Source organism: Dipodomys ordii, unplaced genomic scaffold (genome assembly GCF_000151885.1).
Source record: "Dipodomys ordii isolate 6190 unplaced genomic scaffold, Dord_2.0 Scaffold6, whole genome shotgun sequence".
Lineage (NCBI taxonomy): Eukaryota > Metazoa > Chordata > Mammalia > Rodentia > Heteromyidae > Dipodomys > Dipodomys ordii.
Genome location: NW_012267222.1, coordinates 15,782,759 through 15,805,972, shown reverse-complemented (window position 1 = coordinate 15,805,972; position 23,214 = coordinate 15,782,759). Strand labels below are relative to the sequence as shown.

Genomic DNA, 23,214 nt, shown 5'->3' with positions numbered 1-23,214 from the left:
GGGGTCATGAGCAAGGGGAGGGGGCGGGGGGAGGAGAGGAGGGCAGGGGGGCGGGGGGGCGCACGCTCACGCGTACACACAACCTCCCAACTCATCTTCCACATGGCAGGGACCTAGAGAGCCCTCTGAGGAGACCAGGGGAGCTCAGGAGGCCCCTGCTGCACACACACACCCTCCCCGCACTGATTTCCTATCCCAGGATGCAGATTGGGACAAAAAGTCTCAGAGATGTACAGTGACTTGTCCAGGGCCACACAGCCCTGATGCGGTGAAGACAAGACTCACCCCAGGACCTGCTTTCATGTTCCCAAGGTAACTCCATGCTCAGCCCTCTAAACAGACTCAAAGACCCCCTTACCCTGTGACCTGCTGCAGGCTGGCACTGACAGCTCACTGGCAGTGGAAACTGTGTTGCCGGCTCTGCCCTCAGCAACTGTATGGCCTAGGCAGGTCCCTGAACCTGGGACCAGGGAGCCAGCACACCCGCTGAGCGGACAAAAGCATGTCACGTTAGGTGATGTGGACCAGGAGGCGGACACAGAAGTGACACTGGAGAGGAAGTGGAGGCTGAGGGCCGGCACCACCGTGGAATGGGGCTGGAAGGGGTCACCCACCTCTTCTCCTGCACCTCCTGGATGTTCTCAATGCCAATGGCGCTACTGCGGCGGGAGCCGAATGGGCCTGACTTCTTTCTTGTGGGGCTCTTCCCGGGGACAATCAGTGACTGCAGGGAGAGGCCCCAGCTCAGTGCCACCAGCCTGGAGCAGCAGTGCCTCCCACCGCCCCAGGGCCCTGCTGCCCACCCCCCTCACCGCCCCCCCGGCCCCCCCGCAGTGAGGCAAAAGTCATAAGCAAGGAGGACCCAGAGAAAATGTGCATTCCAAGGCAGGTGCCTGGCCAACAGAGGGGGATAAAGGCCCAGAGAGGGTCAGGGCCCCTCCTGAGATCACGCGGCAGGAAGCACTGGATCTTCATCCAGGAGGGCTGGGGCATAGCTAATGGGACCAGGAGGGAGGCGCCAAGTTCTCAGAACAGCCACCCCTCCCACTAGGCTTCTTGGGCTCTGTAGCTGAGGGTGGGTGAGGAGCAGGGTAGCAGCCCGAGCCCAGCCTGCCAGCCTGCACCCTCAGAGCCCTCACAGGGGCTTGGGAGGCCCTGTGTTTGCACACAAACCACAAACTGGCCCAGGCACCAGAGCCATTCTGCCAGCTCCTGGGGGGAGGCAGAAGGTAGGCCCTGGGGAGGTATGAAGGGTGGGAGCCCTGACCAGGTCATGGTGGGGAGGGGAGTCAAGGCAGAGGAGGGATGGCGTTCCATGCAGAACTGGCAATATTGGGGGACGTGCAGGCAGGCAGAGGGTCTTTGGGTACCAGATCCTGGCAGGGACTGGGCCAGGGTCCCAGGGGCCAAGTCAGGGCCAGTAGCCCTTGCCAAGGGCCACTGGCTCTGGCCCAGGTACCAAGCCCCAAAGCAGGTGCTGAGTGAGTGCCACCAAGCTGGTGGCACACCACCCTGCACACCCTTGGGCCTGTCCCAGGGGAAGGGGCCACGTCCCCAATATGGCCTCCATCCTGAGTGAGCAGAGAGCAGCGCGCGTGCAGGCAGCCTCCAGAGCCGGCACCCCGCGGACGACAACCTCTTCCACGCTTCCTATGCCTATGGCACTGCCCCGGCGTCCGAATCTACTCGCACTTTTCCCGGGAATAAGCAATGACTGGCAAGCAGCACAGGGCAGGGGCAAAGAGAGAGAGACAGAGAGAGTCAGAGAGAGAGAGAGACAGAGAGTCAGAGAGAGAGAGACACGGGGGAGGGAGGGAGGGAGAAGGAAAGGGAGAGGGAGAGGGAGAAGACACAGGGAAAGAGGAAAGACAGAAACAAGGAAATGGAGAGCCAGGTGGGAAGGGAGACATGAGGACAGGAGACGGGAGTGATAGGCAGTTACATGGACAGGGACACAGGAGATATGACATGGGGCACAGAGAAAAACCAAGGAGGACACAGATGGGCCGAGGAGTGAGGGTCAGAGACAGGAGGGAAGAAGGGGAGGGAAGAAGGGTAAACAAATGTGAGAAGAGTGGAACACAGGCAGGAGGGCAAGCAGACAAGTGCAGGAGGGGGAGGAAGAAAAGCAAAGGCAAGAAGGCAGGGACGGATCAAAGAGGGAGAGTGAGGCAAAGGAGAGAAAAAGAGAGAACAGGAAAAGAGAGCAACATGAAGAGAGGGAGAGTTGTGCAAAAACAAAAACAGAAATGGCTCTGGTTACTGCCACGGTGGGTGCTGCTGGCCTGGCCCTGACCCTGGGGCCCCTCCATAGCCACCCACAGGAGGCTGGGACACTCCGTGGGAAGGAAGGGAGGGGCTGAGAATCTGGGTTGGGGGAAGGTTGAACCAGCTTCTCATGTAACAATGGGATTGGGGACCACTGGGCCTCACCTTGCTCCCCTGGCCAGACCAGACCACACTACAGGTGTGCGGGAGGGGGTTGCCTCCTGCCACATGACACAGCCTCACAGCACTGAGCACAGGGCATTGCATGCAGTAGACAACAAGAGAAGGGTGAGTGAGTGAGTGAGTGAGTGGATGGATGATGGATGGATATATGAACAAATGGGTGCAGGCTGAAGGGTGGATGGATAAGTGGAAGAAAGGATGGTTGTGTGAATAGGCATATGGATGGATAAATTGAGGGATGGGTGCATGGGTAGAAGAATGGGTGAAAGAATGGAGTGAGTGAGTGGGTGGATAGATGAAAGCTGGAGGACCAGGGACAATGAATGGCTGGGTGGAAGAGCGGATGGGCGGAAGAGCAGATGGGTGGATAGGTTGATGGATGGACAGATGAATGAACAAAAGGATGGATAAGTGGGAGAATGGGTGGGTAGGGTGAATGGATGGATGGATAAGTGGAAGAGTGGAAGGTTTGATGAATGGTGAAAGAATGTGTGGATAAGTGGGTAGATGGGTGGGTGGAAGGAGGGGGAGAGGGAGGAATGAATGGGGAGCAGAGCAGTAGGTGCAGTGTCTGGGGCAGGCACTAGGTGGTGCAAACCAGCTAGCCCAGGATACAGGCCTGTTTCTCCTGTCAGCCCAGCACTCTGAGTGTTCCTGGCAGACTCCACAGGGCCTGGCAGACAGTCAGTGATCACACAAGGAGGGGCTCAGTCAGGAGAAGCCCACATAGAAGCCAGGATCCTGACACATGATACACAGCCACAACCATAGACGGCCTGACTGCTGAGGACACATAGTAGGAGGTGCCATGGAGAAAATGCCCACATCGCAGCGTGCTCCCTTACACACAGGAGGTGTTCACTGATATCCAGGGCTTAGCACACATCTTGTGCTCACACAGAAGCCCAGGTCCAAACACACAGTAGGTGCTCACACAACAGCCCAGGGCTGGCCATACAGTAGGTGCTCACAGAGTAGATGCCCACACAGCAATCCATTTCCTGACACACAGTAGGTGCTCACACAGCAGCTCAGGGCTGGGCACCCAGGTGCTCCGAGTGCATGTCCACACAGCAGCTCATGTCCCAACACACAGTAGGTACTTCCAGAGACCTCAGGTTGGACAGAAGATGCCCACACAGCAGCCCAGTTCCCAGCACACAACAGACAGTAAATAAGGAATAGACGCAGAGGCCACAGGAAGTCACACCAAATGAGTAAAGGGCCAGGAGGAGGACAGGGCCAAGAGGCTGCAGGGTCTCAGCACCCCAGGATCCTAGCTGGGACACTCGATCCACAATGGGGAGCAGCGGCGAGGCCAAGTCCAGAGCCAGGGACGGGCTCATGGACAGCGGGCCAATACAGGGGGGTGGGGCCGAGCTCAGGGGCTGGGAGCACTGAGGGCCCAAGGCAAGGGAGGGGGGGCACTCACTATTCCAGCTGCCTTGGCCAGGTCAGGGTTGTTGGGCGTGAAGCTCCCGCTGTGGCTGGTGGACACTGTGCTGGGCTTCTTGTTGCTCAGGCCCATGGCGTCCATAGACTGGCTGCGGCTCCGGATGACTCTCTGTGCAAGTGAACAGAGGGTGGGGGCCACACAGCTGCCGAGGGCACCCAGACCTCAGGCCCCCTCCCCACCAATACTACTCACAGAGGTGACCCTGGGGAGTCCCAAGCCCTGGGGAGGACTCAGTTTCCCTACGTGCCACACAAGAGGCAGATGGATTCATACAGGGCGTTGGGACTAGCCACACAGGATCTGTGGGCAGAGTCTCCTCTGCTGTGATGGTGAGACTGACAGAAGATACTGAGTGACGACCGAGAGAGTAAGGAAGCCCCCCACAAACCTGTTTCTTTCCTTCTGGAATCTTCCAAGACCCCCTTTCCTTTGCTTCCTCTTCTGCTTCCTCTTGCTCCCTTGTCTTTGCTCCCCCTCCCTTGCCCTTTCCAGACCATTCTACACTGAATGCTATACACCCAGTACTGCCACTCAGTCCTCCTATACCTACCTTACACATGAGAAACTGAGGCAGGGGTGGGCCTGGAACTCGTATGAAAAACTGTATGCCCTTAGCAGTGAACGCTGTTGCCTCTGAGAAGTGCTTCAACCTCATCTGGGTGCCCTGTCTGGCATGTACCACAGTGGAGACACCGCAGTCCTCACACACAACACCACAGGTGCAGATGCTCGCCCACTGCTCCGCTTCTCCGGCGGGCAGAGGCAGGGCTGCCCAGGCTTCCTTCTCAGTGTCCCTTCCAGGCAGTTGGGCTAGTCCCCTTATGCAAACCCATAGCTGCTGCTCTGGGGTTCTCCTGGGCAAAGCCAACCCCCACTGGGCACCTGAGGAGGGGCAGTTCTCGTCATGGGCCCACTGCCAGGGGTCCTGCAGCTGAGCTCAGGTCTGCCAGAGGAGGAGAAGGTACTGACTCTCTTCCTCTGCCTTTTGCTCTTTAACTCACCAGGGCACTCACCCAGTTGCTTTGTAACAACTCAGCAACAACTGTATGGTCAGTGGTCATGACCCCAATACCATGCTCTCCACATGGAGAAACTGAGACTCAGAGGACGTCCACACTGGGAAGTGGCAGAGCTGGGATGTGAACCCCGGGAGGCTTGCTCTTAACTCCCCACAGCCCAGGGAGACCATCGGCCAGCTCCTTCTATGATAGTCCCTCAGTCCACCTACTTTCTAGAACCTCTTGTTGTCCCTCAGTCCGGAGGCCTCTTACTTTCTGCTGTGCCTGCCAATTTCCCAGCCATGGCCCGTGGCACCAGCAGCAGCTACCCAGGGGTGCCCAGGTGAACTGGTCCCCAGGCCTGGGTCTCTCACCCCCAGACTTTAAGCCAGAGCCCCACAGTACACATTTCTTCCAGTCTTAAACAGCCAAAAGGACAGTCCACAACCCCAATTCCAGGTATATCATAAAACTGAAGTCTACTTAGTCACACCCCGAACAATCATCCCATCTCTAACTGAACCTCTAGAGTTCAAGATGGGCTCAGGGACAGCAGCCTTCACCTCCACTGCTGACCCCAAGGCCCCACCCTGCTCCTTGTCCATCACCCCCAGCTCAGGCTCCCTTGAGCCTAGGCAGACCCCAGCCCTTCACCTTGAAAGACTCAAAAAAGCCTCCTCCACCGCCGCCGTTCTCCATCTTGTCCTCATCACCGCCCAGGCCCATCATGGACTGGCTGTGGATGTGGAGCTCCTCATAGAGTGTCTCTAGGAGGGCCACGCGCGTCCGTTCCTGTGGGCCAGACAGGGCAGGAGGGACTGAGGGGGTGAGCTACACTCCCCACCCTGAAGCTGTCTGCCTGCCTTCATCCACAAACCCAGTGTATGCTGATATTCCTCTCCTCCAGCCTTCTCCTTTCCTCTCTCCACAAATAGTTTGAGACAGCGAGAGAGAGAGAGAGAGAGAGAGAGAGAGAGAGAGAGAGAGAGAGAGAGAGAAAGCACACTAGCACAAGCACTAGAGGGAACCCACCCCATCCTCACCTCCAGTTTGGCAAACTTCTCAGCTTTGTAGCAAGCATACTCTGCGTTGATCAGCTTTGTCAGCAAAAATTCCTGGAACTCAGGCCCCTGGGAGCCCCCAGTGTGGAGATGAGAAGCATCAAGTGAGCACAGATGCTGGAAGAGAAGCTCTCTCCCCACCCCTCCCCCTTCCTCCCCACCCCCCACTTAGCTGAGCCTCTTCATTCCCAAAGGGTATCACCGTGGGCTCAGCTCCCCAGCTTTGGTCCTGGACCCTGCTAGAGCCCCTGGGCCCTTCACGGCTGCCCACTCCCTCTGGAGAGCAAGGCCTGCAGGTGCTAGAGACTAGGCTGCCATCGCCTACTGCTGAGTGCAGGGCAGTGGCTCATGCCGTGAGCTGGGCTGAAGCCAAAGAGAGGTGACAGACACATGCCCCTCCCCAAACATTTTAGAAGAAAACTGGCCAATGGGCAGAAAGAGAGAAGAAAGTCTAGTTGGCTATGAAAAATGTAAAGCAGTCACGTAGCTCATTCCACGACTTTCTTTAAAAGTCACCCTCTTATTTGAAAAGAAGAGCCAGCCCAGCCAGCTGTGATGGAAGCCTAGGTGCCCTGCTCAGGGTGGGCTGCAGGATCTCAGGACAGAAATGTGGACTCCTTAGCCCCTTCCCATTTAGCCCTGCTTGGCCCTTGCGGGGGAGGGGGGGGGGAGGGGGGAGGGGGAGGAGGGTGGTTCTCACCTTCCTGAACACAGCAGGGTCTGGGAGCGGTGGCCCAAAAAAGGGCACATCATCTCTTGCAGTGACTGAGACCTGGAAGGGAGGACGGCTGTCCCCATGGGGTCTGGAGAGTCCCCTATCCCCACCAGTCCCACCCCAAGTGGGGGGATCTCCATGACTCCTGGGGTGGGGGTGGGGGGGCAGCGATGGAACCAATGCTCTTTACCAGTTTCACCTCCCACAGCTTTTGTCCTGAATTTGAGAAGGGGTTTGTGGGGAAGGGGCTCACAGAGATAGAGAAGGCAGAGGAGGCTAAAGGAGGCAAAGGAAAGTGGTATCCAGCCAGGAGGTAGAGGGGGCAGCTGGCCACTTTGAGGGGGTGAATTCTGGGGAGCAAGAAGGCATGATGGGACTCTACCCGCTCACAGCCCTGGAGTCCCTGCTCACAAAGGAAGTGGGAACTGAGGTCTCCAAGAGGCAGAGCCTCCTTGGTGGGGTGCAGAATCTGGCCAGGAAATCACCCACCTTATAGAGGGGGCCATCTGGGCCACCCCCCTCTGCCTGCACCACCACGTAGGCGTGTAGGAAGTTGGATGCAATCATGTCGGGCACGAAGGGCGTGTTCTCATCCTGGAAGACGACTGCCACGATATCATTCCCGATGTGCCGCTTCCGCTGCAACTGAGCACAGGGACACAGCCCTCTCAGCCTGCCCACACTGTGTGGGGTTGCCCAGAGGGTGTGGGAGGGCTTGGGACAGGTAGAAAGCACATCTAAGGGTTTGCTATATCCTCCACCACCACCCCAAAAAAGTGAAAATTTGTGTTGAAATTATTTCAGTTTTCTTAGAAACTATGACAGATGAGGAAAAAACAAACAAACAAGCAAACAAAAAACAAAAAAAATGAGGCCAAGAGCAAAATGATTTGCAAGATCCTACTTGTAAAAAGCTCAAGAGCCTGGAGCGAGGTCTCCTGGTTTACAGGCTTTATGGCTCAGCCCTCTAAGTAAATACTGCAAACATGATCAGTGGAAGATCTCACAGGAAGAAAAGCCACTACAAATAAGAAAGACATATTTGCATTTTTCTTCCCTTAACCCTCTAAGCACTCTGGGCTGGGGAGTGGAGAAGTCAGGAAGCTCAGGACAAGGTGAGCAGATGTGGAACTCAGTTCCTTGAACACGTCCTTCTCCCCTTCTTTCTGCCTGGATCATCCCATCTCCCTCTCCTAGTTCCTAAAATCACTTTGTCTCAAAACCTCTTCCTGCCTCCCACCTCTGCCAAGTCTGTCTCTCTGTGACCCTTGCTCTCCACAAAGATGCTGCCTCTCCTTCACTGGACTCTTGCCAAGTAACGGGTCCTCGTCACATCTTTTTCGTATGCACCCTCTTTTCTACTCACCTATCAGGCAGGTACCATTATCACCCCATTTCAGTGATGTGGAGGCTGAAACTTTCCAGAACTGTGGCAGCCCATCTCCCCCGCCCTGACTAGAGCCCACAACTGGAACTCGCATATTTCCATGTCCTTATCTCAGCCAAGCACGGGGCTAGAGAGATGGGCATGGAGCAGACAGGTGGAGGGGGGTCAGGTAGGCAGTAGGAATCAGGTGGGTGCCCAGGCTACCTGCTGGGCATCCCCTTCCGTGTAGGGCAGCTTGGTGGACACGTGAAACATGATCTCCTTGTTGCGGAAGTTGCAGTACACAGACTCGGTCCCTGTCTGCCCGTGGGTCACATCCAGGCCTCCTCGGAACCTGCCCCGGGGACCCCCCAGCCATGGCTCAGTCTCTAGCCCCAGCCAGGCCTCCATGGGGCCAGGCCAGGCGCTCCCTCCCTGCCCAGGGACATGGGGCAGCTCTGCCCAGTACACTCCTGTAACTCACCCCTTGAAGTCCTGCAACTTGACCTTCTGGCCCAGAAATTCCAGGAACTCTACAAAAGCTGGGCTTTCCTCGTTGGTGCTGAAGAGTTCTTCCTCAGAGGTCTGGGGACCACACAGCAGCCAAGGTCATGGACCTGGGGCTCCTGAGAAGCCTTCCCCTCCCCACCCTCTCCCAGCCCCAGTAAATCCCAGAGGGGCCCTGGGCAGGCCCTCGCCCCTGGGCAGTTGGTCCTGGCAGGGAGGGAGCAGGGCAGGGGTGAGGCGCACCTGCCCAAGCTTCTGGTAAATGACTCCAAACTTGAAGTTATTGCTGATGACATGCTCATCAAAGGTGACGATGAGCCGGGAGGCCTGTGGAGAGCATAGAACAGGCCCTGCTCACAGCCATTCTCCTCAGCATCCCCATGAGTCCAGCACTGTGCCTGCCCCTCCCCCCACCCCAGCCTCCAGGAGCAGGGTCCAGATGACACCATACCTTAGGGTAGAGCACAGGGTAGAATCGATCCACATTGACATCTTCACACACAAGCTGCAGGAAGAGACAGGAGAGGGGTGTGAGGTGGAACCAGACAGGAAAAGGACTTCCAGCCCCAGTGGCCAGGGCTGGGAAGAGGCAGGAGCCATGCTGGAAACACTAAGGGCTGAAGCAGGCCTGGGGGCTCACTGCTGCTTAGAATGGGGCTCAGAGAGCTGGGTTCCTGGGATCCCAGGATGCCATAAAATGTGCCAAAACATGCGGGAGTGGTGTCAGGATAACAGCGGCATCGTGGACGCACCACAGAGGCAGGGGACAAGTAAGAGGAAGGACCACAAAGGTGCAGCGGGCCCCAGTCTCCCCGGGGTCCGTGATGGGAACCGAGGCCTCACCTTTGCCATCTGGACCACATTGGGAAACTCAGTGAGGCAGGAGATGGGGATGACATCATGGTATGTCCGGCACTTGGTCCTAAGAGGAGAAAGCCCTACAGTGAGAGGCTGGCACGGACGCCAGGCCTGGCTGGGCTGTTCACTTGCTGTGTGATGGCAGGCAAGCCCCTGCTCCTCTCTAAGCCTCCATGAGGACAGTGGGTAAATGAGACAGGGGCCCGAGTTACAGCCTTCAGCCCTCTGGGCCATCAAAGAGTCTCCCCTCTCACTGCTCTTACCTGAGCAGCAGCCGCAGGTGCTCTTGATCCCCAATGACATCATACTTGAGTGAGAAAACCAGATGGCCCAGGGCAGTGTCCAGTGAGTAGTAATTGAAATGCTCCTTTGGTGGGAGAGGGTGGGGAGATGAAGTCAGCCCGGGAGCTTCTGGAGACCAGAGAGCCCACTCTCCACAGGAGCTCTTTCACCAAGTGGCAGTGTCTTGGCCACTAGCAAGCTCACATCAGAGTTGCCACATGCCTGCTGGGCAGCCTGAGAAAGTTCCCTTACCTTTCTGTATCTCCCTGTCCTAATCTATAAAATGGGAGCAAGGGCCAGGTGGCTGGGGACTCACACCTGCAAGCTTAACTACTCAGGAGGCTGAGATCTGAGGATCAAGGTTTGAAGTCCTGCCAGGTTGGAGAGTCTATGAGACTCTTAGATCCAATTAACAATCAACAAGCTAGAGGTGGAGCTGTGGCTCAAATGGTAGAGTGCTAGCCTTGAGTCCAAAACTAAAGGACAACTTCCAGGCCCTGAGTTCAATCCCTGGTACCACCAAAAACACATACATACATACATACATACATGCATGCATACACACTGGAAGCAAGGCCACCTACCTTGACAGTGGCAGAGACTGAAGGAAATAAAGGGCCTGGCACACACTCAATACTGGGATAGGGGAAGTGGAAAGGGAAGGGGAGAGCAGAGGAGGGGAGAGACTTGCCAGAGTGTAAGGAAGGCCCTAAGGTCCCCAGCACTAAAAGGAAAAAAAAAAGCCAACAGCTGGTTGTTCAATTGTGGCTTGATGGCCCCTGAAACCAAGGCCAGTGAGAAGCAGGAAATGAAGCATCTCATACCAACACAGGGTGGCTGGCAGGGCGGGTCTCCACCCTCCTGCCTCACCTGGAGCAGCGGGTGCAGGGCTGGGCAGAAGGACAGTCGTTGCAGGAATGGCATTCCAGATGACCACCCAGGGCTGGCACCTCTATGTGGGGAAGTCCCCAAACCAGGGCCTAGGGTGCGGGTGACGTCACCCCACCCTGGCCTAGGCTCCCCCTGAGGGCCCAGCCCTGGGAATGGAACTGGCTCCCCAGCCACGCTCCACCCTAGAACATAAATCCTATTCGAGCAGGAACACTTGTGCTCCAAGGCCAGGCAGAGAAAGTGGCAGGGCCAGGGAGTGGGCAGGGAGGGCTGTATTTGGCAGGTCAAGCACACTCATTGGACTAGGGCAGAGCCCCCAGCCAAAGCTGGACACAGAGTGGCAGAAAACCTCAAATGCTTGGCAAGGATGGTAGGTACTTGGCAGAGAAATCCTTTCCACTCCCAAATGCAGAGGAGACCAAGGGACATGGTGGGAGATCGACTGAGGGTTCCAGGAAGCTAACATGTGAAGTTCCCCCTTGTCTCCGCCCTCTGCCAGCACAAGGCCCAGTGCCTAAGCACCTGGCTGCCTCCCAGGTGCCCAGCATGGAAGCCAGAAGTGGCCCTGCTAACCTGATCTTGTTACTCACCTCCACCAACTCCCGCCTAGCCTACAGCTCTTCAAATCCTGCTGTGCTCAGGCTCCCCTCCTTTATCTGTCACTGCCATTCCTCAGCAAACTGTCCAGAGTGCCAACAATGAGCTGGGCCAATACGGTCCCCAGAATCCCACACCTGCCAGAGAGCCCTGGACAGCAGACACCTGAGATGCAGATGTCCTCCTCCCCAGGGGGCAGGGGAGAAGGTGGAATCTGCACTGCACTCTGGCTCCATCCCCCACCCACCCAAACAGCACCAGAATTTTCTAGTTAAGTCAGTGCCCTGGGCTCAGACTATGGTGAGGGCTCACCTCTCCTCCCAACACACACACACACACACACACACAGAGAGAGAGAGAGAGAGAGAGAGAGAGAGAGAAAGAGAGAGAGAGAGAGAGAGAGAGAGAGAGCTGAGAACCCTGTTATTCAGAACTGGTTCAATTCCAGGCTAGGCAACTCTGTGACCTTCCCCAAGTAACTTCACTCTGAGCTTCAGTTCCCTCTTCTGTAAAAACAGGACAATCTTAGCAGGTGCTGTGTCTCCTATTTGTAATCTTAGGGACTCAGAAGGCTGAGATTGGAAGGACTGAGGTTTGAGGCCAGCCTGGGGAAAATGTTTCTTAGATTCCATCTCAGCTAATAAAAAGCTAGACATAATGGTTCATGCCTATCATCAAAGCTACTTGGGAAGCATAAATAGCAGAATCACTATCCATCCTGGCTCGAGGAAAAAGCAAGACTATTCCAGTAAGGGTCAGGGGGCGATATTGTCCAAAAAGAAATGTACTCTTTTTTTTTCTCTTTCTTTTTCTTTCTTTTTTTTTTGTCAGTTGTGGGGCTTGAACTCTGGGCCTGGGTGCTGTCCCTCAGCTCTTCAGCTCAAGGTGAGTGTGCTACCACTTGAGTCACAGTGCCACTTCCAGTTTTCTAGTGGTTTATTGGAGATAAATCTCACGGACTTTCCTGCCCTGGCTGGCTTTGAACTGTGATCCTCAGATCTCAGCCTCCTGAGTAGCTAGGATTACAAGCGTGAGCCACCAATGCCCGGCATTATTATTTTTTAATGTAATTTTTTGTTATTATAAAGGTAATATACAAAGGGCTTACAGTTACATAAGTCAGGTAAAGAGTACATTTCTTGCTGGGTGCTGGTGGCTCACACCTATAATCCTAGCTACTCAGGAAACTGAGATCTGAGGATTGTGGTTCAAAGCCAGCCTCAGCAAGAAAGTACCCAAGACTCTTATCTCCAATTAACCACCAGAAAACTGGAAGTGACGCTGTGGCTCAAGTTATAGAGCGCTAGCCTTGAGCTGAAGAGCTCAGGGACAGCACCCAGGCCCAGAGTTCAAGACCTAGGACCAACCCCTCCCCCCAGAAAAAATAAAGGGGCTAGAGGCTTGGCTCAATTAGTAGAGCACTTGCCCAGCAAGCATGAGACCCTGAGCTCAAACCCCGGAATAACAAATACACACACACACACACACACACACACACACACACACACACACTACTAGGATAATCTTGATCTCACAGAGGGATTACACACATATAACAGAACAATAGCTACCATTACTTGTGTGCTTACTATGTGTGAGACATGGTTCTGTATGTTTTTGCATCTAAATTTTACTCTCAGATGAGGAGGCAAGCTCACAAGGTAAAATAACTTACCTAAGAAAACCTAAGATTTGCACCCGGGCCTTGAGGCTTGGAGCCCATTGTGCATTTCCTCTTTTTGGTGGGAGACAGACACAGAGATAGCACCCACAGGGCACCTAACACAGACAGCCCCACACAGCTCCTCCCCTCGGGCATCCTCAGCCTCACCCAATAACTCTTGAACACCCTTGGGCAACACCCTGCCAAGCAGTTACTGGCAGGGCCTCTGCCCTGAGGCTAGGGTGGCATCAGTCTAAGTCAAGCCAAGCCACTACCTGCTACAGTGACTTCCCACCCCCTCCCAAGCAAGGTGTTTGTCTCTGTTTGTTGTTGTATACCTCGTGCCCAGAACAGGGCCAGGTACACAGCTGCTGCTTATTATGTGCTCACTCCCACAAGCACTTTGTTCTAGATGTCTTTTAAATGGTCTAACAGGAATTGTCTCATTAAAGCCTCAGGTACCTTCATGATGGTGTCATCACCATCATCTTTACAGTTGGGGAAACTGAGGCACCATGCCTGGTGCCCCAAGGAGCAGGTGACCAAAGACACGACTCACATCCTAATATCTGCTGTTAACCACTATCGTCCTACTGCTTTCCACAATACTGAGTGAATGACTCCACATGCATGCTCCCCGAAACCCAGACCCCAGCCGAAGGGTTTTTCTCCCTGCCTGGGCCTAGTGTCCCATGAGGTTGGACTATGTTCCACCCCAGCTGGCTCCCAACACCTGCTGGCTACACACCTTGCCGAGAAAGTGCTTCCGGTAGATGCGGGCTGTGGGATTGCACTCCAGCTTCACCTTGGTGGTGGGTGACTGCAGAGGCTCTGTCTCAGGGATGCTGGTGATCTCATGGTTGGTGCCCTCAATCCAGTAGCCCCCGAATTGGGGCAGCAGGATGAGGGGGAAGGGCCCTTCGCGCCCCAGAACCTGAAAGGAGACTCAACTGAGAGCTGCCCCATAGTGTGCCTACTTTGAGTCCCAGGGGCAGCCTCCTAACTGTGACCTGGAGCCATTTCTGCTATGTCTAAGAGGTACCCAGAGCTGGGTGGGCCCAAATCTCACATCCATTCTCTCTGGGGAACCTGCTTCTTCTGAGATCGCAGCAGCGCCAAGCCCCGTGTGCCAGTAACAAATGAATGGGCAGGTGGGTGAGCCTGGAGCTGTGGCCTTGGCAGGAGGCTTAACTATTTGGCCCAGAAGGCCCAGGAGTTCCAGTCTCTAGTTTGAAGACCTAGGCTTGGTCTCCAGCCTATAAACAGAGCCCTATGGCAGGCCTATGTCAGACTCTAGGAGAGAGGAGGTGCTGAGTGTCCAGATGTTCTGCATAAGTGCCTGCTGGGTTCCACAGTAAGAGTGGGCACGGGGGTGCAGCCAGGTACCTCGTGGACGCTTGGGTACGGAATGTAGTCCTCCTCTGTCTGCAAGACACAAGCAGGGAAGGGGTTCAGCTGGGTGGGCACGTTCTGTCCAGCTAGTGCCCCAGATGAACTAGAGGTCATCTGCAGCCTCCACGTCCTCTCACAGATGGGGCAGGGACTGGCCTTGGGGTGACCCCACAAGGCTGGGGTAAAGCAAGGAAACTCACTGAGCCTGCTATCTTCAGCTTTCTGTCTGAGGAAAGGAGGCTCACATCAAGGGAATCTCCAACTGCCTGGAGAGCTGGGCAGCTACAGGCTGTCACGCCACCCCTGGGTTCCTATGCAGCTGTGTCCCTAACCCTCGCCAGGCAGCTTACTGCAGCTGGTCTGAGGATCACACTGAGAACCCTGGTCCTAAACAATACTCAGAGCTTATATCCACAATCCTCGTGTGCCCTGCCACGCCCCAGTTCCAGTGCCTATCTTCCAGGGGTCCGAGGGTCCTGAATCACCAGGAACCACATCCTTTCAGGAGAGCTATTGTATCTTCATGGAAAGGAGCTTGCTGGAGCAGGAGCTCAGACACAGCCAAGGCCAAGGTTCTAAGTGGCAGTGTACATGCAGATGCCTTTTTCTGGATAAGGGCTTTGGCTTTGCAGGGGGTAGCCCAGAGGGACAGGGGAGTGTAGTGCAGGGTAGGAGGAACCGGCCTGCAAGCCCCAGGCCTGTGGCAAAGGAGCTCCTAGGGCCCAGGGCCTGGATGCCCTGCTCACCCAGAGCTGGTACCTGGAATTCTTTCACCCTTGGGATGCTGTAGCCACACTTCACAAACCCCACCCCCAGCAGGGGGCCTGTGGCCCACAGACCCCCACCCCCAGCAAGGGGTATGGGGACTACCTACCTTGAGGGGTGGTGGGAATGAGCATCGCTGTTCATCCATCCTGCTTCCCTGCAAGAGAAGATGCCATCAGTAGACTCCGCCATGGCCCCTGCCAGGGGGACCACCCATCAGGAGGCTCACCTAGCCTGTGTAGAAGTGAATGCTTGGGGAGCACCCATGGGTGTGGGGGTACACCCAGGCAAGGACTGGCCAGCTCATTCCTCAGGCCTCTCTGGAGGGCTAGTGGTAGCCACACAAGCGGGGAGGGGCAGGAACTGTGCAGGGGAGGGGGAAAGAATGCTGCTGGGAGTGGGGGCAGGGGTGCCTGTGCAGGCCTAGTGTGGGGAGGGGTGTGCACATCAGCACAGATACAAAGAGGAGGAGGAGGAGGCCAAGAGGTAGTGCTGAGAGAGGCAGAGAGGGGAGGGGAGGCACAGATAAGCAGAAGGGGAGGAGGCAGAGTCAGGGCTGAGAGAGGCGGGAGGGAGGGAGGGAGGGAGGGAGATGGCGGGCTGTGGAGGGTGAGCTGACATCAGAGAAAGCTCCTGAGGTTTCTTCAAGATGCCCCCCTTCCCCTCCCAATACACAGCCATGCAACATAGTAGGCAGGGCACCGCCCAGATCGCCTGCAGCATAACCTTTGGCCTATAGGCCCTGGCATCTGTTCCCGCCTCCATTCTGCATAGGGGTCCTATAAAGCCTGTGATGCCTCTTGGGGGTGGGTGAGGTAAGGAGCTGATCCAAGCCCTGCTGGGGACCTATGAGAGAGAGGGCTGATAGCTGGGAGTCTGTGTGAGTCCGGGTCAGGGAGGAGGCAGCCTTCCTTAAGTTGATCACAAGCTGCTGGTCTGTACTGAGAGGTGCAGGGCTAGAGATAATGACAGAGCCCCCAGCATCTAGCCTGCCAGTACAGTCTCTTCTACCATTCTTACCTGCATCTTCTCAATCATCTCAAACAGATCTGTGTTCTGCAACAGAGGTAAGAGAGCAAGGTCAGTCCTGGGGAAGCCCAGCTGATCCTGACCCCCACCCCAGCCCACCTAGTCTCCTCAACTCCAACCAGCCAGCAAGGCACAAGGCAGCAAGAGGGAGTATGGGGACCTTATGGAGGGCTGTGTGTGTAGAAACCCAGTGCTCAGAGCCCAGAGCCCCAGGTCCTGAGTCCTGGGCAGATGGCCATTCAGTCAGCTTCCCTCAGGGAGGAAGCTGCTGACCTGGGGTACAGCTAGCCCTCTCCCATGTCCAAAGTTGGTGATGGCAGGATTAGCACAAAAACCTAAGAGCCTCAAGTCCCAGCCTTCAAGATGAGCCCAGCCAGGATCCCAAGGAAAGTTTGTGGTAACTTCTCCTGGATGAGGCCACAGGTGTCAGCCCTCTCCCCCCACAGCAGTGTGAGCCAGGGCTCCTTGGGGACAGGATGCTGGGTTACTTATTGAACCTACACCCGCTTGTGACCCCACATACATCCCCTCATGCCAAGACAGCCTTTCCTAAAGCTGGCCAGGGCACATGCGGAGTTAATCTGCATCTGCCAGCTGCTTGGCAGCATGGCCCCCTCCAGTGCCAACTCCCTAGGAGCTTTCCTGGAAGCCGGCATCCCTGCCTGCTGGGAGCTGGTGGGCTTGGGACCAGGCCTGAGAAGCCCGCAGAACATAGAGGATGGAGTGCTCACCAAGCCCTTCCAAGGTTGGGAGGCAGTCCCTGCTGGCCAGAAGGAGCACCACCAGAGCCCACACATGTGCAATGAGGTAGAGCACCAGGAAACACATGTGTGCATACATACAGTCTCTCACTCCTGCTCACAGACAGGCCTGCACACCAATATTTAAACAGTCTCACTACACCAGGCATATATTTTGTGTACCAAGAAACACACACCACCTGATAGATGCACAAATACAAGCCCCCACCTGTGCAGGCCCACACCCCAGTGACTGCACAAGACCATGCTTCTGAGACCACAAGACAACCTGACACACACACAAAGGGCAGGGGCTCAAGGAAAAAGAGGGAGCCCACAGACCTTAGCAAGCTCCTTCCCCAGGAAGGAGTCACACACGTCGATCACATCAGACAGACACCATCCCACCACTGAGAGAGTTCTGAGAAAAGGAAGAGGCACTGCCACTGTAGGAGTGGTCCATCCTGGGGAGGAACCCAGGCCTGTGCCTCACACCCACCTGAGTACACACACACACAGCTCTGGGAAAGATCATGAGACAGACCATGTACACACACTGCCCTCAGAACAAGATCCAGACTGTGAAGCCCACCTCAGGAGACCCAGGAGACTTTGACCCTTGGTCACCTATGGCCACATCCAGTGCCTGAGTTTGGAAGAGGCCATCCTACAGATACCACAGACACACGCCTGTAACCCAGGAGACAAACACACCTGTCAACCTGACAGGATAACAGCAACACCGCCATCTGTTCCATTCAGGTCAGCCAGGCAGCCTCCGACCTGCTCAAGGTGGCCAAACAGCCCAGGCACAAGAAAACATGACACCTTGCTGCTCCAGGAATCACAGCCACATAAACACTGACACATGGGACAGTCACCCAGAGTGTACACACCACACCAGGCAACACCCACAGTTCCTGCCTGGCCAACAGCAGCGGCGGCGGGACACATGGCGGTGTGGCCTCCTGGAAGGTGGCACCACCAAGTTACACCTTGGCACTCGGAGCCCCTGTCTGGCAAGGGAAGGCAGAATGTGGCCCCAACAGCACACACATCCACGCGGGTGCGCGCGCGCACACACAGGGTCACAGGGTCACCGCATAGGTTCCTTGGGCACTGCAGAAAGCCGGGATATGCCCGGTGGCCTCCCCGAAGCCAGCACACCCCCGGTGGAGGAGCCTCGTACACCGGCCCCGACTCGGGCACAGCCCGCGGGGCCGTGGAGACGTCGGGATGACCCGGCCGTGGGTCTCCCCCAGGGCCAGGCCGCCCCTACCGGGGTCCTCACCTGCCAGCCGGCCCCTGCAGGCAGCGACCCCCTCCGCGGACGGCCGAGGGGTGCCGGGGGCCGCGGCTGCGCCATCCAGAGTCCGGTCCGGCCTCGGCCCCCCGCCCCAACTGCGCTCCAGCGGCTCCGGCCCGCGCGCGCCCCCCAGCCCGGGCCCCCGCAGCCCGAGCACCAGGCTCCGGCTCCCGCGGCGGCGGAGCTGCCTGCGCGCTGGGCTCCCCGGGCGGCCGAGCCGAGGGGCGGGGCGCCAGGTACGGGCGGCGCGGGGCAGGGCTGCGGCGGCCGGGGCGGGGCGGGGACACGGAGGCCCCGCCCCCGGAGCGGCCCGGGCCGCTGCGCCTGCGCACAGGAAGACTCCGGCCTGTCCGCTGCTCCAGGAACCCCCTCCACTACTTTGTTTCCAGACTCCGACCCCTCACTTCAGGGCCTGAAGGACGAGGAGGTTCTTGGGACGGGAAGAGGAGGGTTGGCCTTGGAGACTGGGCTTTTCTTGAGCACTTACTTAATGTTTGGCTCTCCTTATCTGACCATAACTCAGGACATACAAATGTCACCCCCATTGTGCGGATGAGAAAACTGATTCCAAGAGGTGGGATTGCTCGCCCAAGACCGCACAGCTAGGAAAACCAGAAATCCATGGAAGGGCTTTGGGCCACTATGGGGGGGGGGGCGGAGGAGAAGGAATCCTCTTCTCTCATCTTTTTATACCCCAGTGATGGACAATTGCTGGTCAGTGCCCTCCCTTCTTCAAGTCTCTGGCCCAGGGAGGGACTGCCACGTTGGCTGGGTGGGGAGGACTTCCAAGACACCACAGTATGGAGAAGGGGGCCCTAGCAGCTCTCCCCATCTGTACAATGTAAGGCTTCTGCAGCCCTCCTAGCTGGCCTTGCTGGCCTGTGCAGCCCTGTGGAGGCAGCAGGCTATGGCTACCCCAGGGGCAGGGCTGCCCATCAGCTCAGGGCCAGACTTCCCAGAAGTGCTGCCCTTCCCCCCTATACTCCATCCCCAGGGCTTCTAGAAGGAAAGCAGTCCTTTTCTTTCTTCCCCCACATCTGGCCCTGGGTCAGAGAGCCAGTGGTGGGAACTCCAGAGATGCGTGTTCCAGACACGGAATAGCTTTGGTTTTTAATAATTAACGGCAACAAATATTGATTTACACAGCCACTTCCAGGCCCGCACGTTTCCGGGTACCCATTGAGATGCAGCCAGAAGAGCATCCATTCCCACACTGGCCCCGGGGGAGAGCGAGGTCTGCTTGCCTCACCTGTGGTGTATGTATGTGCGGGCACAGAGGAAGGTATGCACATGTGTGCATGCAGCTCTCTGCAGGAATGTGTGTGAAACCAAGTCTGGCTGTGGCTCCCTGTGTGTACACATATGTACTATGCTTCTGGATGTGCGTGTGCATGTGTGTGTGTGTGCGCGCGCACGCCAGGTGCTTGAATTCAGCACCTGGGCTCTGTCCCTGAGCCTCTCTGGGCTCAAGGCTAGTGACCTACCACTTGAGCCATAGCACCACTTCCAGCTTTTTCTGTATATGTGGTATTGAGGATGGAACCTAGGGCTTCATGCATGCTGGGCAAGCCACTAGCCACTAAGACACATTCCCAGACCTGTAAGTGTGTGTTTATCCATGGTATCACATGTGTTCATGTGGAAGTCTGAACACATTTACAGTCATGCACCTGTGTCTGTGTGCTTGTTTCTGTGACCATGCCTGAGCCTAGCTGAGGACAGGCTGAGTATGACACGTGTGCAGACTTCTGCACCACAGAGTGGATAAAGCCCCACAGGGGATGGGTGGGTGCTGGGCAGTTCAGGTCTGTTTAAATAGGTCTTCCCAAAAAGAAAGGAGTGTTCTGCCTGGCCCTGGCAATGGGATAATGCTGAATATCAGCTCAGCTTCCCAATTTCTTCTTTCCAAAATATGTTCACAAGCATTGCCCAATGGCAAGCTGGCAAGGTGGCAGAAAAGGAGCTGGCTGTCAGCTCTATAATGCATAAGGAAACAGGTCCCAGCAGAAGTAGGGATTTGCCAGATAGCACAGGAAGGTCACCAGTCCCTCAAATTAGTTCTGTCAGTGTTCTAAGTATGCACAGATCTAGAGGTACTGGAGGAGAAATGGAGACTGTGTCTCAGGCCTGGCTTCCCTCAGCCTGCCACTGGCTTGCTGGGATCCTTAGCCTCTGAGCCTGAGTTCTCCCTCAAAGTTAAAGAAAGATCCACAGAATGTGGATTGATTCCTAGGAGGGGGTGGGTTGTCAGGATGGGGTGGTTAGGAGCCCACTGTCTCGCCTGAGTTGTCACAACTGAAGGCTGCCAGCCAGACTGGGAGGAAGCCAGGAAGCCTGGGGGGAGATGGCCCAATGCTAATCAGGAAAGACCACCCTGGGGCTGTCTGAATGGCAGTACTCAGGCAATGGGGTGCTCTGACCTCCTTCCCAGATGGGATAACTGAGCCCCAGTGGGGAGGGGGGCAGGCATCAGGGAGCAAGCAGTAGTCCAAGGGCACTCAGCCCTCATGAGAACCAGGCTACTCCCAGAATGCTCCAAAGAAAAGGAGCCTCATTCATGAGCCAGCTGCTGGAGTGAGCAGCATGCCATCAAGTCTCTGACTTCCTGCCAAGCCCTGGATCCATGTGACCCAGTCCTGGGCTGGGTGAAAGCAGAGAAGGCAGAAGAGGGTTTCACGAGTCCCCTTTCTGCTGCCAACAGCTTTCCTACTATGGATGCTCCAAGGAGATGGATGCCCACCTGCACCCCACTCCTCAACCATCTGCCCTTCCAGCCTAGGAAAGGTGCCTGGCCCTTGCCCTAGGCTGGAGCTGTTGGAGAGGAGCCTGGCAAAGCCTGCTGTACTCTTTCCTGGCTGTGTGACCTTGAAAAGATCCCTTCACCTCTCTGTGCATTTAGATCCTCAGCTGGAAGGGTTTCCATAAGAAGCCAGAGGCAGGATGGAAAGTGTAGAAGGTATTACTTTTAGCCGGGCGCTGGTGGCTCACGCCTGTAATCCTAGCTACTCAGGAGGCTGAGATCTGAGGATCGTGGTTCAAAGCCAGCCCGGGCAGGAGAGACCGTGAGACTCCTATCTCCAATAAACCACCAGAAAACCAGAAGTGGTACTGTAGCTCAAGTGGTAGAGTGCTCGCCTTGAGCTGAAGAGCTGAGGGACAGCGCCCAGGCTCAGAGTTCAAGCCCCACGACCGACAAAAAAAAAAAAAAGAAGAAGGTATTACTTTTGTGTCCGAGAGCCCTTGAGCAGCACGCTGGTCAGACACCAGGTCTGGCCCCATTATACCCAACCAAATTTGGGCAGCTTGACAACTTTCATGGGCCTCCATTTCCTCCACTGCAACAGGGTGCTAATGAGAGCTATGAGGGCATGAAATGAGATCCTGCATGTAAAGCGCTAAGCACTCATCTGGCACAGAATAACTCCCATGGAATCCTAGCCGGCATTCTTGGCATTTGGCAATCTACAAAAGGGGTGTAGTTATTCATCTCTGTGCCAGACCATGGCACAGAGGATAGGGTCTATGTCCGGTGGATTTCTAGCCTCTAGGGGCCCAGCCCCAGGTTTGTCACTAAGTAGGTGTTGGAAAAACTTTGGACTTCATAATAACTGGAAGGGCCTCTTTCATGAGGTTCTTGGGCTGGGCCAGAGGGTGGTCTGGACTGCGGGATGGGGACTTGTTTTTTTATGTAATCCTCAGGATGCTGTTACCACACCAGCTGGCCCCCGGAAATGCTGATAAGGAAGGCAAGGAAGAAAAACTGCTTGACTTTTTTACCCTTAGTTGTCTAACTTCCCCAAGCACTGATCCAGACTCAGGTTCAATCTGAGAGAGATGTGCCCCCCGCCCCCCCCCCCCGCTCCTGGGGGACAGAGGAGTCTCCCTCTAGGGGTAAGCTCCAGGCAGCCTCTGTCTGGCTTGGGGAGGGGGTCAGAGCAGGGGCCACAGAATAGGGCAGCACTTACCTTAGGGTGGGATAAAGCTGTGTGGGAGGGAACTAGGTCCACAGATGACAGGTCTAATGCCTGCGGGAAGTGCTGGTTCTGTCCATCACTCCTCCTGGAGGAGAAAAAAAAGAACCTGAAGTCAGGAAGAGCCCCAGGTTGGAAGATTTGGCAACTCTGGGAGGAAGCATACTCTCACAAGTTGGGGAGATCAGTCAGACACTGGTGGCTCAAGCCTGTAATCCTAGCTACTCAGGAGGCTGAGATCTAAGGATTGCAGTTCCAAGCCAGCCTGGACAGGAAAGTCTGTAAGACTCTTATCTCCAATGAACCACAAAAAGACAGAAATGGAGCTATGGCTCAAGTGGTAGAGCATTAGCCTTGAGCACAAAACTCAGGGACAGGGTCCAAGCCCAGAGTTCAAGCCCCAGAAACACACACCACACACACACACACACACACACACACACACACACCTTGAGCAGAAAAGCTAAAGAACATTGTCCACACACACACACACACACACACACACACACACACACCTTGAGCAGAAAAGCTAAAGAACATTGTCCAAGCCCAGAGTTCAAGCCCCAGAAACACACACACACACACACACACACACACACACACCTTGAGCAGAAAAGCTAAAGAACATTGTCCAAGCCCAGAGTTCAAGCCCCAGAAACACACACACACACACACACACCTTGAGCAGAAAAGCTAAAGAACATTGTCCAAGCCCAGAGTTCAAGCCCCAGAAACACACACACACACAGCTTGAGCAGAAAAGCTAAAGAACATTGCCTAAAACCTGAGTTCAAACCCCAATACTGTCAAAAAAAAAAGGGAGCTGATGGAAAGAAGATGGGTATCATGAAAGACACACCCTGGTTCCCCAAGAGGTAGGAGAGGAGGGGCTTCCTGAACATGGCTGCCAAGTGGATTCTCCTTCCTAATGATCAGAAGTGGACAGGGTCTCTCTGGAGCTCTCCACTAGGCCTCTAGCCTTGAGGGTATCCATGGACCATTCTGAAAACGGCAGACTGAGGCAGGGAGACAAAGATTGCTGCAGGGGTCTGAGCTATCTGAATCACCAGGGGTTCTCAGCTGTACAGCCCACCCTCACTTCAGGAAGGCAGTGGCCTTGAGACTTGAAGCTGCTAGGCTACCGTGGTTCTAATGACAGTAACTGC

At 55.8% G+C, this 23,214-nt stretch overlaps 1 protein-coding gene across 6 annotated transcripts in view; it reads right to left on the bottom strand.

The window, feature by feature from the left end:
* The window catches only part of Rap1gap (RAP1 GTPase activating protein), a 26,720-nt gene extending 4,590 nt beyond the window's left edge, over positions 1–22,130 (bottom strand). Inside the window, exons 1-18 of one of the 6 annotated variants that reach the window (XM_013034996.1) lie at positions 22,043–22,129; positions 16,023–16,058; positions 15,112–15,159; positions 14,232–14,270; positions 13,594–13,779; positions 9,676–9,779; positions 9,398–9,476; positions 9,006–9,059; positions 8,798–8,881; positions 8,532–8,632; positions 8,273–8,402; positions 7,171–7,326; positions 6,667–6,738; positions 5,949–6,035; positions 5,560–5,697; positions 3,884–4,015; positions 1,637–1,714; positions 615–724 (exon numbers count right to left, since the gene is read on the bottom strand). In XM_013034996.1, the coding sequence (XP_012890450.1) occupies positions 615–724; positions 1,637–1,714; positions 3,884–4,015; positions 5,560–5,697; positions 5,949–6,035; positions 6,667–6,738; positions 7,171–7,326; positions 8,273–8,402; positions 8,532–8,632; positions 8,798–8,881; positions 9,006–9,059; positions 9,398–9,476; positions 9,676–9,779; positions 13,594–13,779; positions 14,232–14,270; positions 15,112–15,159; positions 16,023–16,040 (1,616 nt within the window). In that variant the 5' untranslated portion in view covers positions 16,041–16,058; positions 22,043–22,129. Of the gene's footprint in view, positions 1–614; positions 725–1,636; positions 1,715–3,883; positions 4,016–5,559; positions 5,698–5,948; positions 6,036–6,666; positions 6,739–7,170; positions 7,327–8,272; positions 8,403–8,531; positions 8,633–8,797; positions 8,882–9,005; positions 9,060–9,397; positions 9,477–9,675; positions 9,780–13,593; positions 13,780–14,231; positions 14,271–15,111; positions 15,160–15,231; positions 15,299–16,022; positions 16,059–17,485; positions 17,506–18,062; positions 18,156–22,042 lie in introns of those variants that run through there. The other 5 variants (XM_013034956.1, XM_013034972.1, XM_013034987.1 and 2 more) reach the window with 5 other exon arrangements.
* Positions 22,131–23,214: the final 1,084 nt, after the last annotated feature.